The sequence below is a fragment of the Mesoplodon bidens genome (genome assembly GCF_964165515.1).
Source record: "Mesoplodon bidens genome assembly, chromosome: 2".
NCBI classification, from domain to species: Eukaryota; Metazoa; Chordata; class Mammalia; order Artiodactyla; family Ziphiidae; genus Mesoplodon; species Mesoplodon bidens.
In genome coordinates, this window is record NC_138177.1 from 42260790 (window position 1) to 42277560 (window position 16771).

Sequence of the window (16771 nt, forward strand, 5' to 3'; positions counted from 1 at the left end):
TCTCTGGTTGCAGCGCGCTGGCTTCACATTGCGGTGGCTTCTCGTTGCGGAGCACAGGCTCTAGGCACACGGGCTTCAGTAGCTGTGGCTCTTGGGCTCCAGAGCACAGGCTCAGTAGTTGTGGCGCACGGCCTTAGCTGCTCCACGGCATGTGAGATCTTCCCGGACCAGGGCTCGAACCCGTGTCCCCTGCCTTGGCAGGCGGATTCTTAACCACTGCGCCACCAGGGAAGCCCTAATTACATATTTTTAATCTAACTTCTTTATTGTAGTAAAATACATGTAAAATAAATCTACCGTTACCATTTTTAAGTGTTCTTAAAAATGTATTAATGGGGTATTAAATACATTCATAATGTTGTACAACTGTCACCGCCATCCATATCCATAACTCTTTTCATCTTGTATAACTGAAACTCTATTCCCATTAAATAGTAACTCCTCATTTACGCTTCCTCTCTAGCCCCTGGTAGCCACCATTCTGCCTATCTATAATTTTGACTACTCCAGGTATATACACAAAAGAATTGAAAATAAAGTCTTGTTACTGTACAAAGGGGTTGCTGCCCAATTCGCATACAAGCCAGTACTATGACACCAGCTTTTGAGAAAAGGAAAGACTTTATTGTGAGGTTGACCGGCAAGGAAACAAGGAGGCACGGCTCTCAAATCTATCTCATCAATCTGGGGTTTGGTCAAACTTTCATGAGTTAGGGGAAGAGGTTGGTTTGAGCCCTGGTGGGGCAGGTTTCCATTGGAGGGCTTTGGAACTTGGCCATCTATGGTAAGGTTAGGTAAAGGGGCTTCAGCACTGGATCTTCCTGAACAACGGACCCTTCACTTCTGAAAGGGTTCTGGTCACATCCGGTCCTTTGGTTCTCTGGAGGGGAGAAACTTTGGTTCCAGGTGTTATTTGAGGTCAAAATTTTTTCTTCTGCATGTGCTTCGGCTACATGACTTGTGGTTTTGTTTTGTTGTCTCTGAAAAACAACTCAGTATCTTGTTAGATACAGGGCAGGGCCAGTTTGGGCTGGTTCTGCAATTATAGTGTCAAAGAGATATTTACATACCTATGTTCATAGCATCATTAGTCACAGTAAGTAAAACATGAAAGTAGGGTTTCCCTGGTGGCGCAGCGGTTGAGAGTCCGCCTGCCGATGCAGGGGACACGGGTTCGTGCCCCGGTCTGGGAAGATCCCACGTGCCGCGGAGCGGCTGGGCCCGTGAGCCATGGCCGCTGAGCCTGCGCGTGCGGAGCCTGTGCTCCGCAACGGGAGAGGCCACAGCAGTGAGAGGCCCACGTACCGCAAAAAAAACAAAAACAAAAACAAAAAAAAAAAAACAAAAAACAAAAAACATGAAAGTAACTCGTGTCTGTCAACAGATGAATAGATAAGCAAAATGCGGTATATGGATAACAATGGAATATTATTCAGCCTTAAAAAGGAAGGAAATTCTGACACATGCTACAACATGGATGAATCCCGAGGACAGTATGCTAAGTAAAATAAGTCATATAATTAGTTTTAAACTTATTTTTAATTTTCTTCAAACATGAAAAACTATTTAAAATATTATATTAATGTGAAACTGCCTTGCCAGCAGGGAACATAATTTATTCAGTTCTGTGGGTTGTAAGTTAAGATTTATAAATACCCAAGAATATGCTCTCTCTTCTTTTGAATTTCTAGAATTAGATATTAAACTTGAATATTCTAGACTTATTTCCCCACTCCTGAGTCTGGTGCTTTATTTCTCCTATATAGGAGAAAAGTTTTATTTCAATTTTTTAAATCCTTATTTAAAAATTAGTCCATTTTAATGCATTATTTGATTTTTTAATTTTAGTCAGATTATATTAACTTTCATTTCTTTTTAAAATTTTTGAGTAGCATAGTCTTTTTTTCTTGATGAGATACATTAATATTTATCTAATATTGATGAGATGGAAATGAAATTTGTTTAACTCAGATTAACATGTTGCTTACTTAATGTTAATTGCTCGTAAATAAATAGAAAACTCAAAGTGCTTATATGGTTAAGAGTCAGGACTCGTTGGTTCTGCTGCTGACTTCCTCTGTGGTTTTGAAAAAGATATAACAACTACAAAGATTTAGTGTTTGAACATACACAGAATAGTTTGCCAGAAGCATTTGATACAAGGCAAATTAAAGAGGTTTTTTTTTGCTTACATATGAAATTCTTAAAAGATTTTAAAGAACTTTATTTCATTTGATTTCATAAAATCATTTAAGGCAAGAAGATGTGAGGGTTATCCTTTTTTATTAGTGGAAAAAGCATGGACTCCAGAGTCAAACCAATAGAGATTTAGGTACCCACCACCACTCTGTAATCTTGGGCAAGTTTTTTACAACCTTGAGCCTTGGTTTCTACATCTGAAAACTGGTTTTCATAGCACCTAATATTTATTGACATGTGCCAGGCATTGTGCTAATAAACATTTTGGTATTTTAGATACATTATTTTATTTACTTCATATAATAACCTTATTCAGTAAATACTACTTTCTCCTCATTTCACAGGTGAGGAGCTGGGGTACAGAAAAGTAGGTAACTTGATCAACTTGGTTTGTAAATAATCTGCGAGCTGCAGATTAAATCCTACTTCAGTCTATTTCCTAATTCTGATTCCAAAATTCTAAAGTGAAATTTCAAGATTATAACAACTTGAAGATAGGCAACCATGTCTTTTTTCCTTCATATTCCATAGCTCTTAGTATCATATACACTTGAGAGAATATTATGCATTTGATATATACTTACTGATTGTTATGAATTTCTCTTGAAAAACAGATGTGGATATATTTATATATTAAAAAATGGCCATTTTCTCTAAGGACTAATTCTTTCTATTCTTTTTAAAAGTTGCCATTGAAGGGTAATTTTAGGACTTTCATTCTAAGAGTCTTTTGTCTTTGTGCTGGTATTTTAAAAAGAAATGAGAAAGCTGTAGAGAAGGCTGACCTCTCAAGAATTTTTGTGTGGGGAATTACTAAGGCATGAAAGTCCATAAACCATTTTTCTCCATTTCATTTTTTGTGTATTTTCAACAAGCTGTACTTCTAGTTAGTAAAAGTTGGCAGTTTTTGTTTATACCAGGCCAAATTCCATTCTCATAAACTCAAAGTTCATTGGACATAATGAAGTCTAAATTCAACCCTAAATTGAGTGTATTTTAATAAATATTGTCTAGTCTCTTTGGGGCTCAATTTACCTCAAAACATTTTTTTTAATTGGGGTATAGTTGTTTTACAGTGCTGTGTTTCTACTGTACAGTGAATCAAAACGTTTTTAAGAGTAGCAAATTTTATAACAAATCCTATAATGTGTATCCTTCTTTTAAAAAATAACATGTACAATATTATTCTGATTATAATAGTAATATATTTGTGAATGATGCTGACATCTCAGTAAGCCTTTTTTCGTTAGAATATAATTCTGTGATAATTTTGTCAAATAATCAGGTATTTAAGTTTGTACAGTGTACATCATTGTACATCTCAGTAAATTTATTTATAAAAGTCACTGAATTGTTAAAATGAGTGAATAGTAAGACTGTTAAAAAAATAAACAGTAAGACTGTTAAAAAATGGTTTTACAGTCTTGAACAGTAAGACTTAAAAAAATAAAACCATGCTGGGAGTTAAAAATTTTTTCAATTTTTGCTAATTGGAAAACTAGGATGATGTAATTGTTTTCTTTATTTCATACTATGGCTATGACTTGTTGCTATAGATAAATGACTATTTTACCTAAAACTAGTTTCTTTGCAAAGTATTTCAGGACAGAGAAATACTAACTTTATTCTCTGGCAAAGAGCGTACTTTGCCTGAAATTTATAAGCCTCTCTTGTAAAACATCTTGTTTTATCTATTTTTTTACCCTCTTTATGGACAGTTTGGATTATTTCCAAAGCTATAAAAAAGAATGGGTGTAAATTATTCTACATTGCTTATAGTATGTTTACACTAGGTTACAAAGTTGGAACACACTATTTTTCCATTGCTTTTCTAGAAGATTGGTTTAGCTTACCTATATAGCTTTCTTCTCATATTTGAAAACAAATTATGGACCCTCTCCAATGTATTTATCCTCTTGTTTTTTCTTTCTTTTTTTCAGTATTGAGATTGTCTCTTAAAATTACTTGTTGGGAGAATAATTTTTTCTATGAAACATTTTTAGGCAGATTTTTTTTCTTTGTTTTTTTTTTTTGGCTGCACCGTGAGGCATGCAGGATCTTAGCTCCCCAGCCAGGGATCAAACCCGTGCCCCTTGCATTGGGAGCACAGAGTCTTAACCACTGGACCTCCAGGGAAGACCCATAGGCAGGTATTTGTATGTTCTTAAAGATATTCTGTATGTGTCTCCTCCAAAAGAGTATGACCCATTTAAAAATTTGACTATATCCTGAGAAATTATTTATAAAAGCTCTCCCACAAGTCTGATGAGGGCCAACTTGTTTAAAGATCTAATTAAGTTTATTGAGATCAGTTAACTCTAATATCTGACATCATCAAGCATTGGCAAGGATGTGAGAACCTAGAGACACTGTTGTAATTAAAAGGCACTTGGAATTTAAGAATTAATTGGGGTGGATTGATTTTTCATTAGTTAAATCATCATGAACTTATTCTGTGGCTTGAGACTATTAGGCATTAGATGGTAATAGTTGTTATTGTTACTATTTTATATATACATATATATAGTACTTGTTGTATATCAGACACTGTTATAAAGACTTTACAGTAACTTGTTTAATTGTCACTATAATCCTATGAAGTAAAGACTATCACCATCCTCATTTAGCACATAAGGAAAATAAGTCGCACAGAACTCACTCAAGAACACAGAACCCAGGCAGACATTGCTCTTAACCACTTTACCATAATGAAAGGACTTCTTTCCTTTTCTTTCCCTTTTTTCGAAAGAAAAAAAAATCATCTTGAAAGAATTTAAAAAAATACTTAGTATAAGAAAATGAGAATTAATACTTTACCACTAGAGGGAGAAACATGGTCTTCCATTTCCTTCTTTTTATTTCTTGTTTCCATTTTTTGTTTTTATGTTATTTTTTTATTTTTATTTTTATTTTTTCATGGTACGCGGGCCTCTCACTGTTGTGGCCTCTCCCGTTGCGGAGCGCAGGCTCCGGACGCGCAGGCTCAGCGGCCATGGCTCATGGGCCCAGCCGCTCCTCGGCATGTGGGATCTTCCCGGACCAGGGCACGAACCCGTGTCCCCTGCATTGGCAGGCAGACTCTCAACCATTGCGCCACCAGGGAAGCCCTGTTTTTATGTTATTTTTATGAGTCAGTGTTATTTCTAACAACTGACATAGTCTGGTTACTAATGCTTTTTCATCAACTGCTATGCTGTTAGTTCAAACAGTATTATTTGAATTTAGTCACAAAATCTTTATTAGGATTGTTTTTTTATGTGTTTGATAGTCTATATCAGTTGTCCACTTGGATTGGTTGCACATTTTTGTGGAAAATCTTTAAGCTTTATCTGCAGCTTAAAAGGTAAGGAGTGTAAAGGTATTTCACATTTCTACCTACCTTTTGAAAAATCTATATCATTGTAACTCAAAATGTGAACTATAATTTCATGTTAGAATGCTAATGGTTGTTGATTAACTGATGATGTAAATATTAATATAAGCAAACAAAAATATTTTAATAATTTGATATTTGATATCAATTGATAATCGATATTTGTTGAAATAAGCTCATGGTTTTATAACTGTAATTGATAAATAAAACCCCCAAAAGGTTGTAAACATTTTAATAAGCTTATTATACAATAAGGTATCTCTCACAGTATGAATATATGCTGGGAGAAAAGTTCAAGGTATTGTTTTTTCTTAAATCATTCATTCCCCCTCCTTTGTTTTCATTTTATTTTTTAGGATTTTGGCACCCAATAGTGATTATCAAGATGTTGAGACCCTCTATAACTTCCTAATCAAGTATGAGGTAGGAGAAATATTTTTAAATGTTTATCATATTTCCATTATAATCAAGCTTTAATATAAACAAACATAGGTGTTCTAAAATGTAATCAAATGCTATTTAATTGATATTTGCTTTAAATTCTTGAATGCCACAGAAGTTTGCCAGTGATAGTCAGGTTTTTTTTGTTTTTTTTTTTCATTCTCTAAGTAAAAACATACAGTAGAGACCTATAATAATACACTTTCTCCAACACAGAATTGTTTCTCATCAGGGGTGCTGTTGGCATTTTGGACAGGTCATTTCTTCATTGTGTGGAACATTGCAGGATGCTTTAACATCTCTGCTCCTCAGATACTAAATGCCAGTAGCTCCCCCAGTCAGTGTGACAAGCAAAAATACCTTCCCACTGCACCCCACTCACATACCCAGATGGCCCCTAGGGAGGAAGAACCACCTCCGGTTGAGAACTACTGATTACTGAAAAAGAAAGCTATAATTTAGTTTCCTCCATAGCAGCAGCATAGACCCTGGAATTAAAGTTCTCATGAGGCTCCAGTGTATTTTGTAAATTAATCTGCATGTTTTTCTTATCCTTGTTGATCCAAGGAAAGTATTCTGTTGATCTTAAGTTTTTGTTTGCCTAAAGTTCTTTACTCATGTGCCCATATATTCTTTCTTTTTAAGTGTGTGTGTGTTTAATTTTTAAAATACTCTAAATAAAGGAATATGACATATTTTCATGTGTCACTTTTCTTATGGAGTCAAACTTCTTTAAATATATTTCTTCACTTTTATTCCTGGTTAGCTCTTTATTTAACTTTTTTATGCCACATCTTACATTAAGAACCTAGTGACTAAGAACAGAGACCCTGAAGTCAAACTACTCATGTTCAAATGTTGGTTCTGCCGCCTATTAACTGTATGATCTTAGATGAGTTATTTAATTCTCTTTGCCTCAGTTGCCTCATCTGTAAAATGGGAATAACATAAGTAGATAAACTACAGCTATTCTTTAAAGACTAAATAACTTAATATATATAAAGTGCTCCACACAGTACCAAGCACAGAGTAAGTGTTCAATAAGTGTTACTTATTTTATTTAAGGAAAGAGTGGTTGTTTACATGTACTTTTTTAAAGTTACATGTACTTTTTAAATCATCTCTTTTGAGATGATTCAGTGAAATAATTATTTCTTTATACTTTCTGAATTTCAAATTCAATAAAAATATATTTGTGGAAACAATGGGGACAATTTTAAAATCACATATCCTGGAAAAATCTGATATATAGGTCCTCTTTGGATTTAGTGCTTTCTGTTGCTGAGAGCCTTAGGAGAAAATACCCAACTTGCTATTTATAAGAATATGTGGATCTGAGTCCCAGATTTTGAAAGTATTTCTCTTAGCACAACTTCCTCCCCAATACCAGTTACTACATTGGATATATTTGTTTCACATCATAAACAGTGATACAACCATTTAAAATTTTTAAGATGTTTGGCTATTTTTATACTTAACCTTTGCCTTCTGATCTTGATTTTTTAAGAATTAAAAATAATATAGTCATTTCTGATATTTGGCATTCACTGTAAATAGTACAGCTAAGAATTAACGACACCAATTCCATAATCCATTTACAATCACAACTCTAATGTTTACTGACGGGGAGGCATCTTTTAGCTCTTTGTTTTCTGGGAGTTATTAAATGATATTTAATAATGTAATTTAAAATGTCCCAATATGAGTAATTTAGAATGTCTTGTATCAAAATTAATGAATATAATGAAATGGTATATTTCAGGCTAGAACCTGTGATGTATGTCATGAATTTGTGTTTCAGTTTTCCTTTATTAGTAGTAGATTAACTGCCTACTTTATATGTCATCTGCTGTAGCCTGGAGCCACATCACACTTACACTCCAGCCACGTTCTGGGATAAGTGTCTAAATATACGTGGATGATTGTTTTTTATAGTAAAGATAAATCTAGATACTTTTTGCTAAAAATCTACTAATGGCTTCAAAAACTATTTTGTATTCATATTATATCAGGTTCAAAATCAGTTCTTCAGCTGATTTTTCTTAGCAGTTGATAGAGAATAGATTATTCCATTCATCTTCTGATCAAAGATCTGCAGTGTTGATTGTTGAAATTTGCTGGCCTAAGTTTGGATACATTATAGGTCCTAGGATGTTGGGGCAATAGTGAAAATATCAAAGGCCCTTGAGACCAGGGCAGAACATGTAAAGAAATAGGAATTGGACTGGTCGATAAGTTAACTCTAAATGTATATTTTAGAACATTTTTGGAAGATTCTTTTGATAAAAATTATAAAGCACTTAAAAAATTAATCATCAGTTATATACCAATTTCATAAATCATTAAATATAGTAAATATTATGTATAATTAAATAACATTAAATTGTATATAAATATATAATCCTAATTTTAAGTGAAAATTTAGGATTATATACATTTCAAATGTTATATTTAAAAACTATGTGTTTTTAACCTTCAGTGAATGGAACATTTTCTATACAAATACGGTGACCTTATGAAAATACTGAGGAAGCTCATAGAACTTTTGCAAATAAGCAAAACCCTAAAATCTATAGAAGACTTTCATGATATAAATCTTTAAAGTAGTGTTAATTAAATCTGGGTAGGAGCATTTTTCCTCATCAAAAAACTGCTTATGGCTAATAATAGCTTGAGTATTTTTAAAAGTAAATTGAATAGAAGATAGTCTCAGTTTCCCTTCACTAGTACAGAATTTCTAAAAACTTAGACACTAGATTATATCTTGAGTAATCTGATAAAAAGAATTTCCTTCTACAAATTTCCAGATTCTACCTTTCAACTTAAGTAGAATACTGTCTAAATCAGTGGTAAGTCGCAAGAAATACAGGATTCCTTCAGTGTGTTCTCCACATGTGTGCCACAACAAGTTTTTGTATGATGAAGGACTTTTATATTTATAGTGTTGTAAATTGTCTCTGAATTATAATATTTATAAACTTAAACATATTAGTTTAAATACTTAGACCTCAGTAGTCTGAAAAACACGTTTCTTTAGAAAATGTCTATAAATCAGGCTTTTTCCTAAACAGGTAGATCTTTCCACACAGTTTATAACCTTAGTGTTTAAATGAAAGTTATTCAGTAATAACTTTCAGAAGTGTCAATCATAGTATTCAAATGTTGTTAGAGTTGAATATTTAACTTTTTCTTTCAGCTTGCATTATTTCTATTGTTCATGAAATAAACAAGAGCTGACTGATTCTGCTTACAGTAGTCTACCTATGGAACCCCAAATCTACTCTAGTCTTTTAAGTACAGCTGTTAAAAAAAATTTTTTTAACAATTTATTTACTTTTCCCAGAAAATAAATATTGAATAAGTACATTAGGGCTAGGCTAATTGATGCATGAATCTGTTGATAAGAGCCAGTAGTGGTAGAATTTAGTGTTTCATGTACTACACATTTTTTTCTGTCCGTTTGATGTATAAAATGATCATCTGCTTTGTTGAGATTCCCACTAACCCCAGGACCATCTCACTTCTTCTGATTCTCTGAACAGATTAAGTTGTAACAATAGGACTAATATTTTTACACATAGTTCAGTGTTAGTATTATGGTCACTGATCTTCTAATTGTTATTATTTAGTCCTTTTTATGCAAAAACTAGAAACTTGACATTCTGCTTCCTCAGAATATGGGCCATTCTAATTGTGTTCTCTCCACTCATTTGACTTAATATGCATTTTAAATAGCTATATCTTGGTTCTTTTCAGACAAATAAAAATGTCAGATTTACTGCCCAGGAACTTTATGATTGTGTTTCACAGGCTGAGTATCGGTAAGTCATATCTGTGTGTAGATATATCAGTGTAATACGCTTTTACCATGTATAGCACTACTTGGTGGCGGTGCTGAAGGGTTCTTTTTATGTCTTCACTAAACTATGATTTTTTTTAACCTTTCTAAATATGAAATATACATACGTAAGAGCTGTGTGTGTATGTAGGTATGCACATAGCAAGTTTAAGTTTTAAAGTGGTTCTCAAGCTTTGGGGCATCAAGGTTCTTTTATATTTTTAAAAAATACTGAAGACCCCTAAGAGCTTTTGTTTATGTGGGTCTTATCTATCTATATTTACTGTATTAGAAATTAGAATTGAGAAATTTAAAAATATTCATTTAAAAATAACAGCTAATTACATGTTATGATAAGTAACATAATTATGAAAATAATTTTTCCCAAACACAAAATATTACTTAAAAGCATGGCATTGTAAGTGATTTTTGCAAATCTCTTAATGTCTGACTTAATAGAAGACAGGTAGATTCTCATAGCTTCTTTTGCATTTAGTCTCAATAATCCCATGTTACATATCTATGGAAAACTGTTGTACACTCTCATAAGGACGAGAATTCAAAAGGCAAATCACATCTTAGTCTTACGGAAATAGCTTTGACCTCACAGACCCTTTGAAAGAGTCTACATTCCCCAGTCAATGTTTTGAAGAACAGCTGGTATAAAGAATACTCATATGCCTGCCATTCAGCTGATAAAATAGACCTTTACCCACCCTTATTTGTATCCTCCCTCCCATTTTCTCCTTAGTGAGGACGTGTGTGTGTGTGTGTGTGTGTGTGTGTGTGTGTGTTTGTATGGTTTCTTTCATAGCATTCATTTGTAATAAGAAGGGGGAAGTAGTATAAATCTGATTCTGGTATGCACAGGGTATAGGTGTAAAGCCCTTCAATCCTGGGCCAAGGCAAACAAATTCATGAGGATTAAATACCCATTTAACTCTTCCAGGGTTGCCCTCCAGTCCCATACCCCCTGCCCCCAACCCCCAACCCATATTGGTTTTTTAAAATAATCTTATTGAAGTACAGTTGATTTACAGTGTTGTGTTAATTTCTGCTGTACAGCAGAGTGACTCAGTTATACCTATATATTTATATTCTTTTTCATATTCTTTTCCATTATGGTTTATCACAGGATATCAAATATAGTTCTCTGTGCTATATGGTAGGACCTTGTTGTTTATCCATTCTAAATGTAATAGTTTGCATCTGCTAACCCCCAACTCCCAATCCTTCCCTCCCCCACCCTGCCTCCCCCTTGGCAAACACAAGTCTGTTTTCTGTATCTGTGAGTCTGTTTTTGTTTCAAAGATATGTTCGTTTGTGTCATATTTTAGATTCCACATGTAAGTGATATCATACTGTATTTGTCTTTCTGACTTACTTCACTTAAAAGGTCCATCCCTGTTGCTGCAAATGGCATTATTTCATTCTTTTTTATGGCTGAGTAATATTCCATTGTGTGTGTGTGTATGTCTGTGTGTGTGTGTGTGTACCACATCTTTCTGCATTCGTCTGTCAGTGGACATTTAGGTTGTATCCATGTCTTGGCTATTGTAAATAGTACTGCTGTGAACACAGGGGTGCATGTATCTTTTCAAATTATAGTTTTGGGTGTATGCCCAGGAGTGGGATTGCTGGATCATATGGCAACTCTTATTTTTAGTTTTTTGAAGAACCTCCATACTGTTTTCCACGGTGGCTGCACCAATTTACATTCCCACCAACAGTGTAAAAGGGTTCCCTTTTCTCCACACCCACTTCCATTCTGACTGGTATGAGATGGTACCTCATTGTACTTTTGATTTGCATTTCTCTAATAATTGGGGATGATGAGCATCTTTTCATGTGCCTACTGGCCATCTGTATGTCTTCTTTGGAGAAATGTCTGTTTAGGTCTTCTGCCCATTTTTCAATGGGGTTGTTGGTTTTTGTTGTTGTTGAGTTGTATGAGCTGTTTGTATACTTTGGAAAATAAGCTGTTGCCAGTTGCATCATTTGCCAATATTTTCTCCCATTCTGTAGGTTGTCTTTTCATTTTGTTTATGGTTTCCTTTGCTGTGCAAAAGCTTATAAGTTTGATTAGGTCCCATTTGTTTATATTTGCTTTTATTTCTGTTGCCTTGGGAGACTGACCAAAGAAAACATTGCTACGATTTATGTCAGAGAATGTTTTGCATATGTTCTCTTCTAGGCGTTTTATGGTGTCTTGTCTTATATTTAAGTCTTTAAGCCATTTTGAGTTTATTTTTGTGTATGGTGTGAGGGTGTGTTCTAGCTTCATTGGTTTACATGCGGCTGTCCAACTTTCCCAACCCCACTTGCTGAAGAGACTGTCTTTGCCCCACTGTATATTCTTGCCTCCTTTGTAGAAGATTAATTATATAAAGAAGTATTTAGGGTTCTTATCAAAATACTAGCTTTACCAATATTTTTCTTATCTTTTTCCCATCACACCATTCTGCCCTTTAGCTCATGTTAAAGGAGGGGAAGGGGGCTGGTGGATGGGGAAGAAAGACAGCCAAAGAACAAACAAAAATTACATACAATAATGGTGGTCATATATTCTACAAGTGATAGCCATTTTCAAATTTTCCATCAGCCTCCATCTTTAAAGGGACCCTCTCAGATGATATGAATGGGGAATCAAGGCTTATTTTGTTTTTATTTTTTGAACTTTTGAACTTTATTTAATTTATTTTTTATACAGCAGGTTCTTATTAGTTATCTATTTTATACATATTAGTGTATACATGTCAATCCCAATCTCCCAATTCATCCTACCACCACCACGACCCCCGCAACTTTCCCCGTTTCGTGTCCATACGTTTGTTCCCTACATCTGTGTCTCCATTTCTGCCCTGCAAACCAGTTCATCTGTACCATTTTTCTAGGTTTCACATATATGTGTTAATATACAATATTTGTTTTTCTCTTTCTGACTTACTTCACTCTGTATGACAGTCTCTAGATCCATCCACGTCTCTACAAATGACCCAATTTCGTTCCTTCTTATGGCTGAGTAATATTCAATTGTATATATGTACCACATCTTCTTTATCCATTCATCTGTCGATGGGCATTTAGGTTGCTTCCATGACCTGGCTATTGTAAATAGTGCTGCAATGAACACTGAGGTACATGTGTTCTTTTTTTTTTTTTTTTTGCGGTATGCGGGCCTCTCACTGCTGTGGCCTCTCCCATTGCGGAGCACAGGCTCCGGATGTGCAGGCTTAGCGGCCATGGCTCACGGGCCCAGCCGCTCCGCAGCATGTGGGATCTTCCCAGACCGGGGCACGAACCTGCGTCCCCTGCATCGGCAGGCAGACTCTCAACCACTGCGCCACCAGGGAAGCCCACATGTGTATTTTTGAATTATGGTTTTCTCTGGGTATATGCCCAGTAGTGGGATTGCTGGGTCCTATGGTAATTCTATTTTTGCTTTTTTTAAGGAACCTCCATACTGTTCTCCATAGTGGCTGTATCCATTTACATTCCCACCAACAGTGCAAGAGGGTTCCCTTTTCTCCACACCCTCTCCAGCATTTGTTGTTTGTAGGTTTTCTGATGATGCCCATTCTAACTGGTGTGAGGTGATACCTCACTGTAGTTTTGATTTGCATTTCTCTAATAATTAGTGATGTTGAGCAGCTTTTCATGTGCTTCTTGGCCTTCTGTGTCTTCTTTGGAGAAATATCTATTTAGGTCTTCTGCCCATTTTTGGAGTGGTTGTTTGTTTTTTTAATATGGAGCTGAAGGAGCTGTTTATATATTTTGGAGATTAATCCTTTGTCCACTGATTCATTTGCAAATATTTTCTCCCATTCTGAGGGTTGTCTTTTTGTCTTGTTTGTAGTTTCCTTTGTTTTGCAAATGCTTTTAAGTTTCATTAGGTACCATTTGTTTATACTTCCATTACTCTAGGAGGTGGATCAAAAGAGATCTTGCTGTGATTTATGTCAAAGAGTGTTCTTCCTGTATTTTCCTCTAAGTGTTTTATAGTGTCCGGTCTTACGTTTAGGTCTTTAATCCATTTGGAGTTTATTTTTGTGTATGGTGTTAGGGAGTGTTCTAATTTCATTCTTTTACATGTAGCTGTCCAGTTTTCCCAGCACCACTTATTGAAGAGACTGTCTTTTCTCCATTGTATATCCTTTCCTCCTTTGTCATAGATTAGTTGACCATAGGTGCATGGGTTCCTCTCTAGGCTTTCTCTCCTGTTCCATTGATCTGTATTTCTGTTTTTGTGCCAGTACCATATCGTCTTGATTACTGTAGCTTTGTAGTATAGTCTGAAGTCAGGGAGTCTTGATTCCTCCACCTCCGTTTTCTTCCCACAAGACTGCTTTGTCTATTCGGGGTCTTTTGTATCTCCATACAAATTTTAAGATTTTTTGTTACAGTTCTGTAAAAAAATGCCACTGGTAATTTGATAGGGATTGCATTGAATCTGTAGATTGCTTTGAGTAGTAGAGTCATTTTCACAATATTGATTCTTCCAATCCAAGAACATGGTATATCTCTCCATCAGTTTGTGTCATCTTGATTTCTTTCATCAGTGTCTTATAGTTTTCTGAGTACCGGTCTTTTACCTCCTTAGGTAGGTTTATTCCTAGGTATTTTATTATTTTTGTTGCAGTGGTGAATGGGATTGTTTCCTTAATTTCTCTTTCTGATCTTTTGTTGTTAGTGTATAGGAATGCGAGAGATTTCTGTGTATTAATTTAGTATCCTGCAACATTACCATATTCATCGATTAGCTCTAGCAGTTTTCTGGTGGCATCTTTAGGATTCTCTATGTATAGTATCATGTCATCTGCAAACAATGCCAGTTTTACTTCTTCTTTTCCAATTTATATTCCTATTATTTCTTTTACTTCTCTGATTGCAGTGGCTAGGACTTCCAAAACTATGTCGAATAATAGTGGCTAGAGTGGACATCCCTTTCCTGTTCCTGATATTAGAGGAAATCCTTTCTGTTTTTCACCATTGAGAATGATGTTTGCTGTGGGTTTGTCATATATGGCCTTTATTATGTTGAGGTAGGTTCCCTCTACGCCCACTTTCTGGAGAGTTTTTATCATAAGTGGGTGTTGAATTTTGTCAAAAGCTTTTTCTGCATCTATTAAGATGATCATATAGTTTTTCTTCTTCAGTTTGTTAATATGGTGTATCACATTGATTGATTTGCATATATTGAAGAATCCTTGCATCCCTGGGATAAATCCCACTTGATCATGGTGTATGATCCTTTCAGTGTGTTGTTGGATTCTGTTTGCTAGTATTTTGTTGAGGATTTTGCATCTATATTCATCAGTGACATTGTTCTGTAATTCTCTTTTTTAATAGTATCCTTATCTGGTTTTGGTATCAGGGTGATGGTGGCCTCATAGAATGAATTTTGGAGTGTTCCTTCCTCTGCAATTTTTTGGAAGAGTTTGAGAAGGATGGGTGTTAGCTCTTCTCTTAATGTTTGATAGAATTCACCTGTGAAGCCATCTGGTCCTAGACTTTTGTTCGTTGAAAGATTTTTAATCACAGTTTCAATTTCATTACTTGAGATTGGTCTGTTCATATTTTCTGTTTCTTCCTGTTTCAGTCTTGGAAGGTTATACCTTTCTAAGAATTTGTCCATTTCTTCCAGATTGTCCATTTTATTGGCATAGAGTTGCTTGTAGTAGTCTCTTATGATGCTTTGTATTTCTGCGGTGTTTGTTTTAACTTCTCCTTTTTCATTTCTAATTTTATTGATTTGAGTCCTCTCACTCTTTTTCTTGATGAGTCTGGCTAAAGGTTTATCAATTTTGTTTACCTTCTCAAAGAATCGGCTCTTAGTTTTATTGATCTTTGCTATTGTTTTCTTTGTTTCTATTTCATTTATTTCTGCTCTGATTTTTATGATTTCTTTCCTTTTTCTAACTTTGGGTTTTGTTTGTTCTTCTTTCACTTGTTCCTTTGGGTGTAAGGTTAGATTGTTTTTTTGAGATTTCTCTTGTTTCTTGAGGTAAGCTTGTATTGCTACAATCTTTCCTCTTAGAACTGCTTTTGCTGCATCCCATAGGTTTTGGATCGTCATGTTTTCGTTGTCTTTTTTCTCTAGGTATTCTTTGGTTTCCTCTTTGATTTCTTCAGTGATCTCTTGGTTATTTAGTAACGTATTGTTTAACCTCTATGTGTTTGTGTTTTTTACATTTTTTTCCCTGTAATTGATTTCTAATCTCATAGCGTTGTGGTCGGAAAAGATGCTTGATATGATATCTGTTTTCTTAAATTTACCAAGGCTTGAATTGTGACCCAAGATGTGATCTATCCTGGAGGATGTTCCATGTGCCCTTGAGAAGAAAGTGTAATCTGCTGTTTTTGGATGGAATGTCCTATAAATATCAATTAAATCTATCTGGTCTATTATGTCATTTAAAGCTTGTGTTTCTTTATTAATTTTCTGTCTGGATGATCTCTGTCCATTGGAGTAAGGGCGGTGTTAAAGTCCCCCACTATTATTGTGTTACTGTCAATTTCCTCTTTTATAGCTGTTAGCAGTTGCCTTATGTATTGAGTTGCTTCTATGTTGGGTGCATATATATTTATAACTGTTATATCTTCTTCTTGGATTGATCTCTTGATCATTATGTAGTGTCCTTCCTTGTCTCTTGTAACATTCTTTATTTTTAAGTCTATTTTATCTGATATGAGTATTGCTACTCCAGCTTTCTTTTGATTTCCACTTGCTTGTAATATCTTTTTCCATCCCCTCACTTTCAGTCTGTTTGTGTCCCTAGGTCTGATGTGGGTCTCTTGTAGACAGCTTATGTATGGGTCTTGTTTTTGTATCCATTCAGTGAGCCTGTGTTTTCTTTTGGTTGGAGCATTTAATCCATTCACGTTTAAGGTAATTATCGATGTGTATGTTCCTGTTACCA

The 16771-nt window shown here is 34.8% G+C and overlaps 1 protein-coding gene across 3 annotated transcripts in view; it reads left to right on the plus strand.

Moving 5' to 3' along the window:
- SWT1 (SWT1 RNA endoribonuclease homolog) overlaps window positions 1–16771 on the plus strand; it is a 99487-nt gene that overhangs the window by 69179 nt on the left and 13537 nt on the right. For all 3 annotated transcript variants that reach the window (XM_081223513.1, XM_081223511.1, XM_081223512.1), the window contains exons 17-18: window positions 5929–5995; window positions 9770–9834. In XM_081223513.1, the coding sequence (XP_081079639.1) occupies window positions 5929–5995; window positions 9770–9834 (132 nt within the window). The remainder of the gene's footprint in view (window positions 1–5928; window positions 5996–9769; window positions 9835–16771) is intronic.